Source organism: Melanostigma gelatinosum (genome assembly GCF_949748355.1).
Source record: "Melanostigma gelatinosum genome assembly, chromosome: 1".
Classification (NCBI taxonomy): domain Eukaryota; kingdom Metazoa; phylum Chordata; class Actinopteri; order Perciformes; family Zoarcidae; genus Melanostigma; species Melanostigma gelatinosum.
In genome coordinates this window covers 17,115,564-17,134,213 of record NC_136634.1, presented here as the reverse complement: position 1 = coordinate 17,134,213, position 18,650 = coordinate 17,115,564, and the positions used below count along the sequence as shown (strand labels likewise).

Sequence of the window (18,650 nt, the reverse complement as noted above, 5' to 3'; positions counted from 1 at the left end):
AGAAAAAGGAGAGGAAGAAGAAGAGGACTCATCTCCTGGCAGCCTATAAAGCTGTTGAAGTTAGCTTAGCATGCTACCTGGAAACAGACGGACGGGGACGGAAGTGACCAACACAGCGCTAGTCAGAGCTTAATGAGAGTAAACGGTGTTTTTAACGGAGTTCGTCTGGAGGAAAGCTTTCTGTGGTTTAGTGAAAATGTCTAAACTAGAAATGCTGAGATCTTTACTCAACCAGCGACTAACTGCGGTTGATGAAGAGATATTTAGTCTGTTTGAAAGAACGATCGCAGAGTACGAGGAGGAACTCGCTCGTTCAGAGGAGGAACTCTCTCGTTCAAAAGAGGAGAATAAGCGACAACGGGAACTTCTGGACGCTGTTCTCAACCCGGAAGTCCGGATACAAAGAGCACGTGGGTTCACTTTATTTCTTCTCAGTTCTCAAACACTGTTCATGCTCCGGCTGATAACTTCTAATGTAGTTTGGAGTGAGACTATGTTGCAATTCGTCGTTTTCGTCTTCTCCTGATTTAATACCTGCAAACGTGTCGCTTTTCTGCGAAATAAGCCGTTTTGAATCAAAATATATCATCCACGTGAGTCGTCTAGATCCGTAGAGTTTTTATTTTTCGGGGGGGGGGGGGGGTGTCTACTGGCCAGCCAGCGTTTCTCAGATTGGAGTGAGACGAGGAGAAAATGTGATGTCGTGATCTTCACAATAAAACATATTTGATGCGACGTGTCGAGTCTTGGCCAATCAGCGTTAAGATGTCTACACCGTCTTCATTACCCTCCGTTAAAGTTCCGTTACCGTTCAGACTTGCTGTGTTACGTTAACGTCCACTGCATGCGGAACTTTGTCAACGGATAACGCTCATCATTATCAAGATTTAGGAGGAAAAAGCGTAACGTGACGAAACATGAAGCCTCCTCCGTGTTCTGGTTCAGTCCACGCGGTCACTCATTAACATTCAAGTTAATTCACTTTTTTTAAACTCAAAGTAGAATGAGGCGATTGCGTGGTGATAATAACTTGAAACATGAGGCCCAGATACTGATGAGATGATGTCAAAGAGCTTCAGGAGTGTGTGTGTGTGTGTGTGTGTGTGTGTGTGTGTGTGTGTGTGTGTGTGTGTGTGTGTGTGTGTGTGTGTGTGTGTGTGTGTGTGTGTGTGTGTGTGTGTGTGTGTGTGTGTGTGTGTGTGTGTGTGTGTGTGTGTGTGTGTGTGGCGCAGCTTGACGCTGGGATGTGAGTGGAGCTGGGCCTGGATTAAGGTGGAGGTCTAAACAGACGTGAAGAGAGAGCAGTACAGCTTCCTAAATTAGGAAATGAAATTCCTTTTGATTTAAACTTCAACCAGCTGATTCACCCTGCTTAATGATGGAAGAAAGAGAGCAGGGGGGGGGCTGCCTCTTCTCCTCTGCATGCTTCTTCTCCTCTGGAACAAGGAGGGGGGCTTTTTCCTTTACCTTTTGTTTGAGAAATTTTGAACATAACAGTATTATGTGTGTGTGCTCATTTAGTGTTATAAATTGTTCATACTTGTAGATCGTCAACCGTCTTCTGTTCATCGAATATAATTCTCCTGGGCAACACCCCATTGGTTTACAATTAAAAGTATTTTAATCCCACGATTCAGTATGATTACAATGAAGTACACTACATCTATTAAATATTACAATATTAACCCACATTGGAAAAAACTCCTTTGTTCCCATGAGACACGGCCGTCCCTGGGAACCACATGCTAAAAGAGGCCGAGAAAAACTCTTCCTATCCCCGCCCTCATATCCGTTCCAAACTCCTCCCCTTCCGTTTATCCCAATTCCTATTGGCTAACTTCCAGGAGAGTATTCTCCTGTCTGTCTCTCTGTTCCTGAGTTCAGGAACACATTCAATGACTGTCAGTTATTGTTCCCTCTATGATAAACATTCCATATAATAGATAAGACTTTGCAACTTTGACAAAAGTTTCATGTTTTTAGTTCTACTGTTAGCGACTAATCCTAAAACACTTTATGCTTATCTTAATTATGCATTTCCAAAACACTTATGATTATGACAAATTATGAATTCTTAAATATGCATCATTAAACACTTTTATTATAACTTCTAAACCCCCCCCCCCCCCCTCCACAGGGTTCTTTCATGTCTTATGAGTTTGCATGTATGCTGATTTCTCTCAGCTTCCAGATGACAGGAAATATTTCAACTTAAAGTACAAGTGTGTTCTCTTTGATAACACCACATGGATTTGGCAGCTTAAAATGGTTCATATGTTCATGTGCACATAAGTTGATTACATTATTGTATTATCTGGTTCTAGTGATACTCTGGAAGTGTATGTCTCCTCAATTCTAGAATGTCTTTGTAACACCTCTGTGTGTGTTTACTGTTTTCCTGCAGACGTCCAGCAGCTGTTGTTGGTTAAAGAAGAGGTTCCCTCTGAGCAGCAGGAGTGGAGCTCCAGTCTGGACCAGGAGGACCCAGAGCCCTCACATATTAAAGAAGAACAGGAGGACCCAGAGCCCTCACATATTAAAGAAGAACAGGAGGACCCAGAGCCCCCACACATTAAAGAAGAACAGGAGGACCCAGAGCCCTCACACATTAAAGAAGAACAGGAGGACCCAGAGCCCTCACACATTAAAGAAGAACAGGAGGACCCAGAGCCCTCACACATTAAAGAAGAACAGGAGGACCCAGAGCCCTCACACATTAAAGAAGAACAGGAGGAACTCTGCACCAGTCAGGAAGGAGAGCAGCTTCAAGGTCTGGAGGAGGCTGATGTCAAGTTCTCATTCACTCCTGTGAAGAGTGAAGATGAAGAAGAGGAAGCTCAGTCCTCACAGCTTCATCAAAGACAAACTAAACAGATGGGAACAGAAGCTGATGGAGAGGACTGTGGAGGACCAGAACCAGACAGGAACTTGGACACAGGAGAAAAACCTTTCAGCTGCTCAGTCTGTAAGAAATCTTTTAACAATCGTTCACATTTACAGAGACACATGAGAACCCACACAGGAGAAAAACCTTTCAGCTGCTCAGTCTGTAAGAAATCTTTTAACCAGGGTTCACATTTACAGAGCCACATGAGAACCCACACAGGAGAAAAACCTTTCAGCTGCTCAGTCTGTAAGACATCTTTTAACAATTGTTCAACTTTACAGACACACATGAGAACCCACACAGGAGAAAAACCTTTCACCTGCTTAGTCTGTAAGAAATATTTTAACAATTGTTCAACTTTACAGATACACATGAGAACCCACACAGGAGAAAAACCTTTCAGCTGCTCAGTCTGTAAGAAATCTTTTAACGTTCGTTCAAATTTACAGAAACACATGAGAACCCACACAGGAGAAAAACCTTTCAGCTGCTCAGTCTGTAAGAAATCTTTTAACAATCGTTCAACTTTACAGACACACATGAGAACCCACACAGGAGAAAAACCTTTCAGCTGCTCAGTCTGTAAGAAATCATTTAACGTTCGTTCAACTTTACAGACACACATGAGAACCCACACAGGAGAAAAACCTTTCAGCTGCTCAGTCTGTAAGAAATCTTTTAACAATCGTTCACATTTACAGAGACACATGAGAACCCACACAGGAGAAAAACCTTTCAGCTGCTCAGTTTGCTGTAATAGATTTGTGCGCAACAGATATCTAAAGGTCCACATGAAAACACACACAGGAAACAATCCCCTTTAGCTGTTCTGGTTGCAGTAAAGTTTCCGTTTGTGATAAAAGCTTTCAGCACGAGTCACCTCTGAATTTACACATGATTAACCGCGGTTCAACTCCACTGATTTCAATTCAAAAAGTTATTCACTGAATGAGCGCCAACTGTACAGTTTGAAATAGTTTTGATGATTGATTTGATGGTAATGTAAGTTTAAGACGATGTTTTTACCTGCATCTGTGCACAGTATATTGTATTTAAATGATTTCATCAATAAAAAGAAAAAGGTTTGTGTATTTCACTGGTTCATACAGTTGTACATAGCACACTTTGTTCGTCAGGATTAAATCCATCAGTGCATTCAGGAAAATATAATACTCTCAGCTGGTCTGGCTGTGGGATCCACTGTCATTCCTTAACGACACGCCACGACCCAAAGAGATTATCATTGGATTTTACTTTCACAACGTGAACGCTGAATGTACTGCTCTGCAATGTCGTTCCTCGGCTCAGCACTCTCTCTCAATCAGAATGCATTTTGATTGGCTGAGCTGCATCACATGATGTGATTCACTACCCATCAGCCTCTGCTGGCTGTGAAGTTCCGTTTCACGATAGTCACGTGCTCGCCCACTGACCAATCACAGCACACTCTGCACCTCGCGGGAAAGCTACAGATGAACACTGAGCGGCATGCAATGCTGACGTCATTATAGGCCGGCTAGCAGGCGCTGGCACGTCAAAGAATACGCCCAACATGTCAAACTAAAGATCTGATTGGTTGAACACGATGACAATCAACAATATCGTCCCCATTCACTTTAATCTGCACTGGCTGCAGGTGAGAGTCTGCAGGCCTCTGCCTCTGTTCTTATCTAGAGACACAGAGGTGAGATCTGATTTAAAACAAGCTCTACTTAAGCTCTACTTAAAACAAGCTGCACTGGAAGCAGAGCAACTCAGGAAGACAGTGAGAAAATAAGATAATGGGAAAAATATTTGTATAAATTGTAATACATGTAGTGTATTTCAGAATTTTTTTTAAATTCGATTTGTTTTATTTTTTAAATATAGCTTTGTGATTCTGTTTAGGCCAGCAGAGAAGGCCTTGCAGGCCCTGATGGCCCACCACTGGTTGACAGCGACCTTGACCATCATGAACTTGTTTTCTCACACTGTTCCCATGAAGATTGAAACAAACACCGCTGCAGGTGTTGCTGGACGAGGTGACGGGATAAGAAAGCATCGGTCTTTCAGCACTTGGTGGAAAACTTGGGTTGCTTGGACACGGTGTCACCATCCTCCTCCAGAAACTTCAGAGCACTCGACCATTATCTCCCACAATGCATTACAAGGGTCTCTCAGAGGAGTGTGCATGCTTTCTCTATCTGCAAGACGGAATGCCAGACGTTCTGGTTGTCTTGGCCTGATGTTGGGCAGACCGTAAGCAAATTCCTCCGGCCTGGTTACAACTCTGCTACGTCACCGTGTTGTTTAAGGAAGAGACGTGTCGGTGCCTGCGCTCTAAGCCCAGCATGTTGAGGCTGTGACTGCATGCTGTTCTAAACTCCTGCTAATAATTTGCAAGCCCTCACCTGACGCCTAGTAGCGAAGTCACTGAGTGTGGCTATTCAGTGCCCAGTCACATTATGCTATGAGCAGCATGTGCATTGACCCGGGAAAACTTACCTGAGCACACAATCTATGAGCAAGAGAGCTGCAGTGAGCTGGCCAGTGAGGCTGTGACGACGGGTTGCAAGGGGTCAAAAGAAGTTTGGGAACTGCTATACACTACTGCTCAAGCAACAAATGGTACACGCACACAAAGGACACAAAAATCCATTTCCATGTCGCACAACTTTAATAGAATATTAACTAACTCTGTACAAATTGAAAAGAAATATTGCGCAAGTAACAAATTGTGAATAAGAACCAGTTAAGGCCATTGCTGGCACACGGTCCAATGTGGTAGATTTGAAGATGTCAACCGTGGCTCTGAAAGATCTGTTCAACAAGATCTACAATCGTTCTTTTTTTTAAAAAAGAGAGAAGGGGTGGGTAGTATTTTCACTGAAACTGCTTTCGCTGACCAGGCAAAGGTGTCCCAATCAAACTGCCAAAATCCAAGTGCAGTATATAAAATACATTGGCAAACCTCTTCCATTTGTTTTCCACAGACATTCTACTGACTCATTGGACAATAACTGAAATATTTATATATTCTTAAACAACTTTAAATGCTGAATTAGATTACACTTTGTTAATGACAATTGGCAAACAATTGAATAAGAGAGGACGGTGTGTTTTGTCTTTCATTTTGGCTTCTTGGCAACGGAAATTACATTTGATTCGAACATCCTGCACCATCACCGACTGTCAGTTACATTTGTTAAGACCTAGATACATACCAGGAGTGATGACAACCAAAACAAGGTTGCAGGTCAACCGATGAGTCTGCTTAAATGAGTCATATTTTAAGGAGATGTTCACCAGAATGAATGTAATGCATACTTTTCAAATGTCTTGTTTTCTTAAAATGTTCTTATTATCCTTGATGACAAACTCAAAAGAGCATCCAGGGGTGATGACGCAACCAGGGAAGAGCTATACATGACAGTTTTGAGGTAAACCACATGCTTGCCACATGTTAATTAATGTTGGTCTACTCAAGTGCTGAGTTTTAAATGCTTGTTAAGCCAAACAACAAAAAACAACTTGGCAGTATTCAAGTTGTTGACCTGCTATGCCCAAATACAATTTGAGCCAATGAGAATGAGCCTCAAGAGCTCCCGAAATGCACCACTGACACCAGAATAAATAGTCCAATGACAATGTGACAAAGAACATAAAAAGAAAATGAAATTCAAACGATACATTGAATGTCTCTTAAAAAACACCACAACAAAAGAAAAACACCACCCCAGTGAAAGATTAAGTCAGACTCGAACTTCTCTTGTTGGCATTAAAAAACCCTGAGTAACCAATTTATTTCCATGAAAACTTAAGTTGGGATACATTTCTTTCCTATCTTTTTTTTCTCCATACGATTATGTTCTGATGTTCTTGGCAGTAGGAACCTCCCCCACCGTACCAAAGAAGACTGCCCCTATGTGACGCTACGGCCGTTCAATTAAATAGGGGGTGAGATGGGCGCAAGACAAAAGAAACAGAAGTCATGCACATTGTAAAAACACAGTTTGGTTTGCGTTCTATTGCGTTCAGATGAGTTCACAATGGGGCGAGGCCTGCAAGAGTAGGAGGACTTGCTGATTGGATAGGAACTGATTTTGATTTGACGGACAGCAGGTGACCACCTCCCCCTGATCATCACGGTTACTGCTGTTTGCATTCGGCGGGCTGGGGCTGTTCTTTCTGTTGGGAGCAGACAGAGAGAGAGAGCAGGTTAGAAAACAAGACGGCAGAGAGCTAACGAGGCCACCGGGCATTAACCAGCAGCTAGAAGAGGCTAACGAGAAAGCAGGTGCTAGAGAAGACAAGCGCCTGCTCGCTACAGCAAATGGCACAATGTTAGAAACCTGGGAAGGGACGACAGGAGGAAAAACAAAAAGGAGGTAGAGAGCAAAGACAGGACAGGGAGAAATCTACCCAAGATGTGAGTTGAGGGTCCTAAAGACTTCGGACTGCTGGAAGTATCCAGGATGTAGTGAAAGAGAGAGAGGCAGCCAGAATAATAGACCAGAGCCAACGGACTACACAGAGCATAATGTGGGACGCCATCCTTATTTCTCCCTTACCTAGAAATTGCATTGGGTGAGAATGATTGATTATGCCTGTAATGGAGGGGAATCCAGGGGAGGGAGAGACAACAATATGCACAAGTTTAATCATCACAGTCAGAAATGACATGGTGAAACATTGCTGAATGAGCACATGATGAGCTGACAGGAGGTACCGCGACAGAAAAGCTCTACTCATTCACAGACAAAGCAGCCTTTTTGGTGCCTCCTGATGAAACTGCTTACAGGCCACGTTATGCACTTACTTAGTATCAGACTGGATTCGATTATAATGGATTATAGTCATCTCGTTATGTTACTCGCATGCAGAGTTGAACTATTCTACACATTGGCAGCTGTGTTGTAATCTTGATTGAACATCGGGCTCTCTTAATCACATTCACTCTCCTTCTAAACTGCTGTGTGGACGTTTGTCTCCGACCTAATTTCAGCCAACTAACTAAATCTGGCATCTCCGTCTCGTGTCCATTACGACAGACAAACGCACAATCACAGGTTCATTTAAATATATAACGGACAGAAATACCGTCGGTTTGTGTTCTCTCCGTCTCCTCGCCGTTGGCTTTAAAATGGATTTTTCGGGGGCGTGGCTATATTGATCCCTCACAAAACGCTGTATCGTTGGCCTCTCCCTCTGCTACTTTTCAAACGTTTACTCCAGAGACGAAGGACATGGTGTCACTTCCTGTCATTGATCATGTGATCTACCCTAACCCCCACAAGCCTTCTCTGACCGCATACTTGCTGCCCAGCAGTGCGGTGTTCTCAGGGGGGTTTAGGATAAACACTCAGCTCAAGGAGCTAACAAAGTAAGAGGAACAAAAACACTTGTATTAAAAAAGTAAATTATCCATACTGACCTTGGTGTCAAAGTCTCCCTCATCTTCATCATCATCATCTTGCTCCTGAGACACAAAGACAAGATTTAAAGGAACCCCTGGTTAACAAAAAATATAGCAGGACTGCTGCTATTATTATTATTATTATGATTATTATATACTGTGTAAACAGTGATGCCCAGCTGTCTGGCACAGCCGATCAAACTCAGTGTCTTTACTAACCTCTTCGTCTCCCTCCTCCAGCTCCTCTTCAAACTGCATGAAGAACACAGACGAGGTTAAACAGTGATGACCAGTTTAGCTTATATGTCCTCAAAACATCCCATGTTGTGGCTTTTTCAGTGCTCAAGAGCAACGTCGGCGTGTTAGAGGAAAAACACTCACGCTCTCGTCATCTTCCAGGGCCTCTCCGGTGAAATACAGCACTGCTCTGGGAACTATTCTCTCACGGAAGAAATGCCCAATCTCAAAGTCTGTGGCTAGGGTGAACTCAGAGTCCTCGTCCTATAACATGAACACATAAAGACCTGTTCAACACCGCTACAAATCCCATGGATTTATGGGAACAGAAGAAGACATAAAATGGGGTGGGGATTTTATGAAGGACAAGCTACATTTACTCACCATTTCTCCATCTGGTGAAGCTGTAAGGGAAAGGACATTGCAGTTAAGCAATACGCACCTCAACACACTGCTCTACATTAAAGGCTGTAATTCAACCAACATCTGGAAGCCCATTTAAGGCAACAACCATGCTTATTATCAATGACATCACAACACATCATCCACATAAAGTGACTGTTAGCAAACTTCTTTCAACAGTACTGTAATGGAGGAAATGGCTTTGCTACTCTTAAGAGCATCAGTGTTTTAAAATGTACTTATTGATCTAAACGGCACAAAAAGACTACATTTTAAACCAATCAAATAAAAAACAATGAATCTTGTTCACACAGCCATGACGCATGCACTCTTTGTTCCACATGACCGGTGAGTGACGGCTTCTTCACTAATGGACATCCAAACCCCAGAAGTGCACACCTGAACACACTTGAAGAAGAGCCATTTATATCCACCAGTCATACAGCGAGGCCGTGACAGAACCGGTAAGACAAACATCAGCTGAGACAATGAGTGATCAGGTTGACTTCTCTAAGTCAGAAAAGGTCCAGGCATGTCTGACGGGTAGGTAGACTAGACAGGAAGGAGGATACTGTCATTAAATAAAGGTGTGTTCTGCCTAAATTACTGATCCTTTGAGAGAGAGAATGACTCATTTCAAGATATTTTAAACCTGAAGTCAAACTGAAAAGATAAAGGATTATCTTATCGTCTGACCTCCCTTATCTTTCAACCAGTAAGGTTACCTAATGAATCAAATGTTTGCCATTATCATTTAAATAAACTAAAATCAGGCCAAATTATTCTAAAATGTAACAATACAAAGGCTCTCTTTTTAGCCAAACCTTGGTATTACATCCGCTGCTATAAATGCGTTTACAAAACTCATTTGACATTTATTTATTAGTTTGAAGCTATTTGAGATGCCAACTCTTGAGCTTGCACTGTATATAAACTCAACGCGTACAGATGTTCTTCATCGCTCATCAGATATTTTAAGAACATATTTAGGTAGTTAGACTGTTGTCTTATTCGTGCTCTTGCCATTTGGCCTCAAAGTTTGAGTCAGTCTGACTGTTTAACAACAAAAGCTCCTCAACTCTCCAAGCTAGAGAATATGATGTAAAACGTTCCAGTGAGTACAACTTCCTGGACACAACCAAACATCTGCCAGCATACTGGCTGCCTACATGCAGCAGAGGAACTGCTGAATCTGACACAGTTTTGGAGTCTGCCGCCACCTGCTGTTGAATTCAGTGACCGTTGGTAAAACCACATGACATGCACGCCAACTTGTTGCCACAGCGTCTGCAGATGAACTCAGCCATGTTGACTGTCAAGCAATTATCTCTGTGATTCGGGGTTTGCTTAAGGAGTTTATTTAGAGAGTTACCGCTATGAGAGACGAGTTTAAGTTTGACTAAAAGCTTTGAATGTTAAATTTAGAGCCCAAAGAAATTCAGTACATTTTGTGTGCATCTATTTCTGTGTGTTCTCACCTTTGACCGGGTTAAAGAAGTTGAAGAAAGAGTCGTTGGGGACCTGTTTGGTAACCGTGCGGACAGTGCCACGGCCTTTATGCTTCTGCTTCTTCTTAATAGTTTTCACTGTCACATCCTTCCCCTTGTGCCAGTCTATCTGACAGCTAATAAGAGAGAGAAAGAGAGATGTACAAAACAGTGAGAGGCGGCAGAAAGCAAAGACCCAAAAAAGGTAAAAGTTGGTAGAAGTGCCAAGAGGAGGCTGATATGTGGGATGCCAAGTCAAGAGATGAATATAGAAAGAGTGAAAATAAATGTCTTACGAAGCACACCATCTCTACTTTATCCTAAACCTCAACATCATTTGCGTAGAAGCCAGTTCAACCATCATGACCGTGTTTCTCTCACCCTTCACAGTCAATGATCTCTGGCCCCTCGAATGAGAACGGCTCCGCGTCATCGGGTTCTGACTTCATCCTGTAGACTTTAGTGAGGACTGCATTGTTGAAGTAACCATTGGACTCAAAGTGGAACTCTAATGTGAAACTCTGAGGGGGAGACCAAGATAGACAATTTTAACTCTCTCGAGTTTATCAACTTGGAATGATATCAAGTTGTTGTTATAACATTATGAAACTGACCATTGGTTGTCCTGGCTCAGAAAACTTGACTTGAATATCTTTCAGGTGCTTTAGGATGGGCTCGTCGTGTTCCTGGTGGAAGATAAACAATCAGATCAGAGACGCATGAAACGCATTCAGAACAGTGACATGTGTATCAATCATTTAAATGTACCTGCAGCATGTCACTGAGCATGTCCACACTCTTGAAAATGGTGAGCCAGAACTCGGGGATGCCTTTTGGATCTTCCCTTGGCGCGGCTTCCTCTTTCTTTGCATCCTCAATAGCAGCTTTTTCCTTTACCTCCTCCTACAGGAAGTGGGCAGAGCACTTATCAAAATTCAATGTTCACCAAAATCTAAACAACTTGGCGAGTTAAGCTTTACAGGTTCCTACAGCTTGAGGCAAGTTAGATTTAAGACTTTTTAAAGCCACTTGGAATGAAACTTGAGACCAACTCCCCAGCCCAAATTAAAAGGGAAAAAACCACATCAATTACTTTGTGTGTTGTTTGACTCGACAGTTTTGTGTTTCTTAGGATTAGTGTCCATATACCAATTTGCACTGTGTACACTCAGCCTCACTTGCATGTGTGATTCCCCTGCATTCATTCTCAGTACGAGTTTGAAACACGTACTGCACAAAATACAACGTGCCTCTTATTCATTGACTGGTACCAGTTGCAGCCATGCTGCGCAACCGTGGTTGAATGGCCGATTGTCATTGAATTTGAACTTCCCCATGTCGTCGCGAGCTTGCAGACAGTGTATCTGCTCTGAGCATCCCGGCCCCTAACAAAATACCAGAGTTGCTGTTTCCGCTATCCTGATCTGTTTTCTAAGGAAAGAGACATTCGTCAATTATCTAAAAGAATTGTCGCAATTATTTCTGAAATTTTCAATTGCAATGTGAGAAAAAAACTCCATCTTCCTATGTCTGAGCATTTTAAAGATTGTTTTCACTGATTAATGCCACTTTTTAGATGAATGAATTCAATAGCTTTTAGGACTTTTTAAGGATCAGCAGACACGCTGGTAGAAGTCTCATTGAGACCAAAGTCTTTCACAATTCAGCCATCACAGTTTGTTAGCCCGAGTGATTCTCATTAAAACCACATTTCCCACAATCCTGTTTCCTGTTGGACAATTTCAGGAGACTTTTGGTGACATTGATGAGATTAAGTGACCTGTGTGTGATTGTAAGGAAACCATTTTCCTTTAGTGGGAAACTGTGTGGAAAACCAGAAGAAGTAGGATTGGTCAAAGTGATCAGGCTTTTAAGAGAAACAAAATCAAATCTGTACTTACAGCTAGCTCCTCCTCTTCCTCTCTGTCACTGTGCCACACACACTCTTCATCCGTGGGTTCCACTGTTCCTGTGACAAAATCTCTTCTCTGTGACACACATTCATCACAACAAAGTTAATCATTTTAGAGAGGCATTTGGGAATATTAGCATGAAATGCATATATACACACGCATTCATTCGATAAGGCTGAATTATTCATACATACATGCATACACACACAGATCGACACACACGTGCGCGCGCAGACAGGTGCAGCAGCATTACAGCTGACAGTCTTCAGTGCAACTAGGAATGGCTGAGTTCTTGTCACTAGCTCTGGAAATAGCCTTGACTGACAAAAGTACAGACGACTACTCGTTACAGAAGTTTTCAATTTAGCACCAAGGATGCATCCTCACTGACATATCAGACCAGAGAGACACACTTAACCACCCACTAGTGCAGGGAATTCAAGTGATTATTAGATATTTGGTCTTTTAACAAATAACAGACATTGTAAGTTGTCTTTTTTCCACTAGCTTTTACTCTGTTTTCATGAACATTAAATGAGCAAAGGAAATGTGAGACATCTGGTGTTAGTCAAATGAAGTAAAGATAAAAAGTGAGTGTACCTTGTCAAACAGTGGCTGATAGAGGGCAGCGTACTTTCGCTCTAACTCGTGGACCTCCTCGTAGAATTTGGCCTCTATGTTGGCACACTGCACCTGTAGCCTTTTCAAGGCATGCACTCGCCTCTTCACTACTTTGGGAAGCATGCTACGAGAGAAGAGAAACATGAGAATGATTTTAGAAATTATTATATCATCAATGATTGAAATTGACAATCATTAATCCGGTAAAGTGGCGAGTCCTCCACCGAGGTGGTTGGGAACCACCAGATGATCTCAAGATGTTTCATGAGATTGAAAGAAGACTTTGTTGGTGTTTGGTATAAGCGTTACAGCGATACTGTATCTTTTAGCAATAATATATCTGTAGTCTCAGTCAACAACTTTATAAGAAAGTAATAGTTAATAATCTGTGTGAAAAGTGTGAAAAGTTTTGTTTAATGACAGAAGAATAGTTTAATGTATTGAATCTCGATTGGATAATGTGTGGTTTGGCATCCATCTGATTTTTCGGGTATTAAATTTAGCATTGAGTATCTGATGACATCAAGGTCACAAACCTGAATGATAACATTTACCATCAGATCCCAAGTGAACCTCACATTGGGTAATACAACATGTTTAAGTCATGAGGAAGTTACCGTTACTGGCATCTTTTGACTGCTGTGTGCCAATCACATCAACATGCAACTGGCAATTGTGACCAAAACTTTTGCTTTAAAAAAAAAAAGAAGCTGCACAGGGAGTAAATAATGTCAAAGAGTCCACGGAACATACAGACATGAATGTTTTATGTTAATAATCGCTGTTTAGATCAGTTTTATATAGGGTACGTTTTGGGTTCCTAAATACAGTTACACTGTTTGCTGAATTGTATCAGAAGCAGTTACCATTTTGCACTATTGCCATCCGGGCAACTGCTGTGAACAATAGCATGTTACGTTATGAGAACCTTTCAATTTTTTTCCTTTTAGCTCACATTACATAAACAGAGCATAAAACATCTGCACTGACCTTTCCATGAAGTGGCTACCGACAGGTTTTTCAATCTGCCCACCTGGATTTTGCATCCCTTGATCCTCTTTACCTGCCAAGACTAACAATGAACATTGTTGCAGGTTAATCATCACACAAATTGCTATTTTTATTGACAATAATTCATTAATAATGTTTGACTGTGGATCACCATACACTTTACAATATTACACACTTCAATTCATTAGTACTCAAACAAATACTTTGTGGAAATTGTTACGTTGTCTTTTTAGACTTTTAGATGTTGATTCAACTTTTTTTTGGGGGGGGGGGGGTCAGTTGTTCACTCGCGAGCACATTCTTTTCAGTGCGAGACGTTGAGCAAGCGCTGGCCAATGATGACGCATTGACATGCTAATGGCAGCTGGGCTAGGATACGACAACCAAAGTTAGCATCTCTCCTTTTACGATGAACAAAATGCTTATCGCGGACTCTGACAGTTACGGAAGAAGAACGATAAAGCAATATCAAATGAGTCTACGCACTTACATGGGAAGACTAACAACCACATACTAATAACTACCTTGTATGGGCGGTGAAAAAAAATCTGACAGCAGCTGACCGGGCTACCTAGCTAGCAAGAAGCTACTAGCCAACGTGCTGTGAACAATGCTTAAGCTAACACAACAAGTGCGAAGGTTACCACGTTTAGGTTCCAATGACATTTTATCCGCTATTCGCACAAAACAATTAGGATGGTGCGTGCTAATGACTTGCTGTGGCAACAATGCTATGGCTTCCCTGTATGTAGAGAAAACTGCCCGTCAATACCAGTTAGTTACGGCTACTAGCATACTGCTAGCTGCATTGACAAGCTAATATCAGCTAACGTTAGCTCTCGGGTTAATAAAAGCACAAGTGTCAGAGCAAAGTGTGTCTTTTGGACAGTTCACCGGCGGCCTGTCACACTAGTGAGATAACTCGATACGTTACTGATTAATATCCTAACGTAGTCGCAAACGCTTGTATTCAGGAAACGTCTGTGTTTACTTGCTGTTTTAGCAATCTTACCTCTAGCTGAGCGGAATTCTAGCTGGTCGCCTCGCTCACGCGTCTTCGCTTCAACCCCCACGCACGAGGAACACACACGTGCCCCAGCATCCTGGATTCTCATTGGACAGCTGGTGAAGGAGGCGATTCATTCAAGTGCTTCGTTGCGAAAATCTCAATCCTGTGTATGGCATACAAGTATTACTCACTCATCTGTGTGATCTGTGTGAATGAACAGAGAAATAAAGGTTAAACAACAAGTGTTTACAAAAATATAATTCTCATCTCAAACCCTTTGCAGCAATCATATAAAATAACAGACAGACAAATTACAGCATTATTATTGAATACATCTCAATAATATGACTCTTTTACAATTTATTTATGTCTCTGTTTTCAACAATAACATGTTTTATGGTTTCTGTTCTGTTCATTTTGCTCTGATTGTCAAAGTTCCCTTCATAGAGAGATCACACAGAAAACACAAAGTGCTTTGATTAAATGTGTGAACTACAAAAGTACAAATGAGGTGCGTCTGTAAGCAAATCAGAGATGAATGTAATGCTCATTTGTGTGAGCATGTGCATGTGAAATTAAAGTGCAGTAAAAAAGCAAACTGTGTAAATGACATGCAGGCCAGGGGGAAAGGGTGAGATGATTGATGTAGTCTACACTCCTGAGCCATGCCTGTATAGCCTATCACTGACAAGATCCCCGCTTTACCCTCTGACTTTATTTCAAAGCTGCAGATCAACAAACTCAATGAATTCAGAGGAAGTAAAATGATGATAACAATTCCATCTTACATCATCTTAAAGCTTTGTGAGATGTAAGATGACTCTTCAAACAACACAAAGACATGCAGCATTTTATATGAGATTCAAACTGCAAACATCTTAACCTTCTGTGTTTATCCAGATTAATTACACTTACATTTATACATTTTGCATGTATGCTTTTATCCAAAGCCTTGAGAATCACACGTTTAGACCACAAGAGGGCTTTGTATTACCATGCTTCATAGGAGATGTCTCTATGTGTCAAACATAGAAATATATGTGAGTGTGGTGGTGAGTGTGTGTACTTTTGTGTCTTTTGTGAATTGTATTCCCAACAGCACCTGTGCTTGTTTTCACTCTGACAGACACATTTGACAAACCCTGAGTTTTTTTTTTTTCAAAGTGTGCAAGATTTTGCACACAAAAACATATTGAACAGGAAACAAATAAAATGTATACATTTAGTTGAGCTGCCCTAGCTCTTTGTGTATTGACTCGGTTGTAAGACATGGTCAGAGGGGCTGGTTGATGATTGGAATGAGTGAAGTTAAAATCTTAACAATTTTTTAAAAAGTAAGGTTAATGCAAAATATTCTCCCTGGCCTTCTATAGAAGTGATACACATGACCCCAACAACATCTTAAAGCACTACAGTAACAATGGAAATGCACGTTTTCCTTTCTTTTCTCGTCATTAGAAATTACATCTCAAATTAGAAAATCCATCTATTTGGAAATATGGTGTTTATTTGAAAATGGTGAAACATGTGCTCATCTGTCCGTATTCCAGCGTATTCTTTTGGAAATATGCTTTTTTTTGCTGAAAAGCCGACTGGGTTACAGACATAAATCACTAAAATCCAGCCTTATTTCTGTTTGCTATCAACTACTGGGTAGTCTACACACTTGAGAAGAAGTGACAGCACCAAGGTCCCTCAGGGTACGATTGTGGTGACCAGGCTTTGTGCCTGTCACACTGTGACATTTACCAGCAGGGTCTGTACTCATAGAAAAAACTCAAATGTGATCGAGGAGCATTTGGGCCGAGCCTGGGATCAAGAAACAAGTGTACAGTAATCGCTATTTTTGGAAATGTGGGGTGATTGTAGTGTTTTTTAAAATGGAAAGTGGTTAAATGTACAGGGGAGCTCAGTGTGCCTCATTGTAAGGTGGATATTTGAGTTGCCGCTAATAAATCAAAGAACAAGAATTACTTTTAAAGCAGTTATTTGAAAGCCTTTGATCGTTTTGCTACCCTCTGCAGATGTTAAAATGACTGTGATATTAAGACAATAGTGACACCTGCAGCTCTCGCACAAAACTGTAGACCCCCATCTTTTGTACTTTTCCCGACAGAGTGGGCAGAAGCACACACCTGGCTGTTTACATCATACGTATGCCGATGCATCTTCTCATCTCAGCTTTGCATAGCTGTGCGTACACACTTTTTATTGTGTAATAGCAAGTGTTTGCACTGCACATATAGAGAGGATGCTCAATAAACTCTCATCACTTGTGTGCATTCTGTCAGATTGTCTATATCAAGCACTGTATATAATTGATATCATGTCAGGAGAGAAAAGCTACAGAATGGATGTTAAAACGTGAAATGCAAATATCCATGCTCTCATCATACACCGCTCTTTGTCTTGAATAGCCGAGTCTATGAGGCTGGATCGCAGAAAACCTCACGGCGGAAGTTGCAATTTACAAGATCCACTTACTTGATGATGTAATACTAAGCGTAGCCCAAAGGTAAATGTGACTTCTCCCTGACCTGTGTGGGTCAAATGCATGTTATCTGTCAATAAGTGTAGCATTGACTCTCTTAGTCTTTCTTTGTTGTTGTCTCTTACCCATCCAACGCTGAAACAACATGTGTACAAGTTGTCTCTACTAGCTTAGATTTGGCTGCTCTTTAATATTTTCTCAATGTTCTATGTTTTATACGTCTGTCTCATCTGTACATGTGCCACCTGCACGTCTTGGAAAAGTCCTTGATGTTACTCACTGTTTTTCCTTTGACAGGGTTTCTTGTGAAGTTTGATAGATTTTATTGAATTGGTAACATTTTCTGGGAAGAATTTGTAATTTTGGGCTATACAGACCGAACTGACTTGACTTGAATAGATGGCCTGCCTGCAGGTTTTAAATCCGTTCTTGATTTGTTCTTGGTAATCCGTTTTAACTCTGACTTCTTTCTCTCAGTCTCCATTGCAGGCTGTATCCAAAAACAATCATACACATAGTACATTTGATCAATGTTTAGCCCGGACAGTCTTGAATCCTGATTATTTCTGAGTTTGCCTGTTCTTCCCATCATTTATTTGGTTGCTCTGGTTTGTTTCAAAACATGTATTAACTGAACAGATTCTCAAAATGATCAACAGGTGTACATGTGTTTGTCAGTGTTCATGTAACCAACTGGTGACATGATGACATGATCTCCTTGACCTCTGCCACATGCATGCTTAGATTGGCTCCAGTTCTTGTGACCATGAATAGAAATGAGTGAGTACAAACAGCAAATTAATGATTGATCCTTTGTATGTCATTGTCTTCACATTTTCAGACATTGATTGGGCAATTTCTCAGCATTGATTAGGTGAATGTGGAAATGTATGGCGCAGACGGACCTAGAGAATGATCTGTTCATCATTTAGAAGCTTTCGAAACAATATTTTTACATTTGAAAAGAAGGTACACATTCTGTTGCCTATATTGGCCATTGTCTGGAATAAGAGTGGTCTGGATGTGAAGGTGGTCCAGTCAATGCACCTATTGTAATCTATTGTTCTCTGTCTTTCTTTTGTGTCCTTGTTTCACACTTGTCTTGCCTGCCCACACAAAAAAGAGAAGAACAGAATGGACATCTTCCTGTAAGTGGATGTCATGATAGCCCTCGTCTTTTCCCTTTGATTGAACACG

The 18,650-nt window shown here is 41.4% G+C and overlaps 1 protein-coding gene across 2 annotated transcripts; it reads right to left on the bottom strand.

Moving 5' to 3' along the window:
• Positions 1-5,530: 5,530 nt before the first annotated feature.
• On the bottom strand, positions 5,531-15,020 carry nap1l4a (nucleosome assembly protein 1-like 4a). Of its 2 annotated transcripts, XM_079287897.1 has the most exons (14): positions 14,966-15,020; positions 13,933-14,014; positions 12,922-13,066; positions 12,310-12,396; positions 11,177-11,311; positions 11,023-11,094; positions 10,790-10,929; positions 10,400-10,545; positions 8,904-8,923; positions 8,664-8,783; positions 8,502-8,534; positions 8,301-8,345; positions 7,438-7,473; positions 5,531-7,054 (listed from the first exon to the last, which is right to left on the bottom strand). In XM_079287897.1, exons 2-13 carry the CDS (start codon positions 13,986-13,988, stop codon positions 7,468-7,470), a joined length of 1,005 nt encoding a protein of 334 aa, XP_079144023.1. In that variant the 5' UTR covers positions 13,989-14,014; positions 14,966-15,020; the 3' UTR covers positions 5,531-7,054; positions 7,438-7,467. The 2 variants fall into 2 exon arrangements, with proteins under 2 accessions (XP_079144023.1, XP_079144022.1); XM_079287896.1 differs by lacking the exon at positions 7,438-7,473.
• Between the last annotated feature and the right edge of the window lie 3,630 nt (positions 15,021-18,650).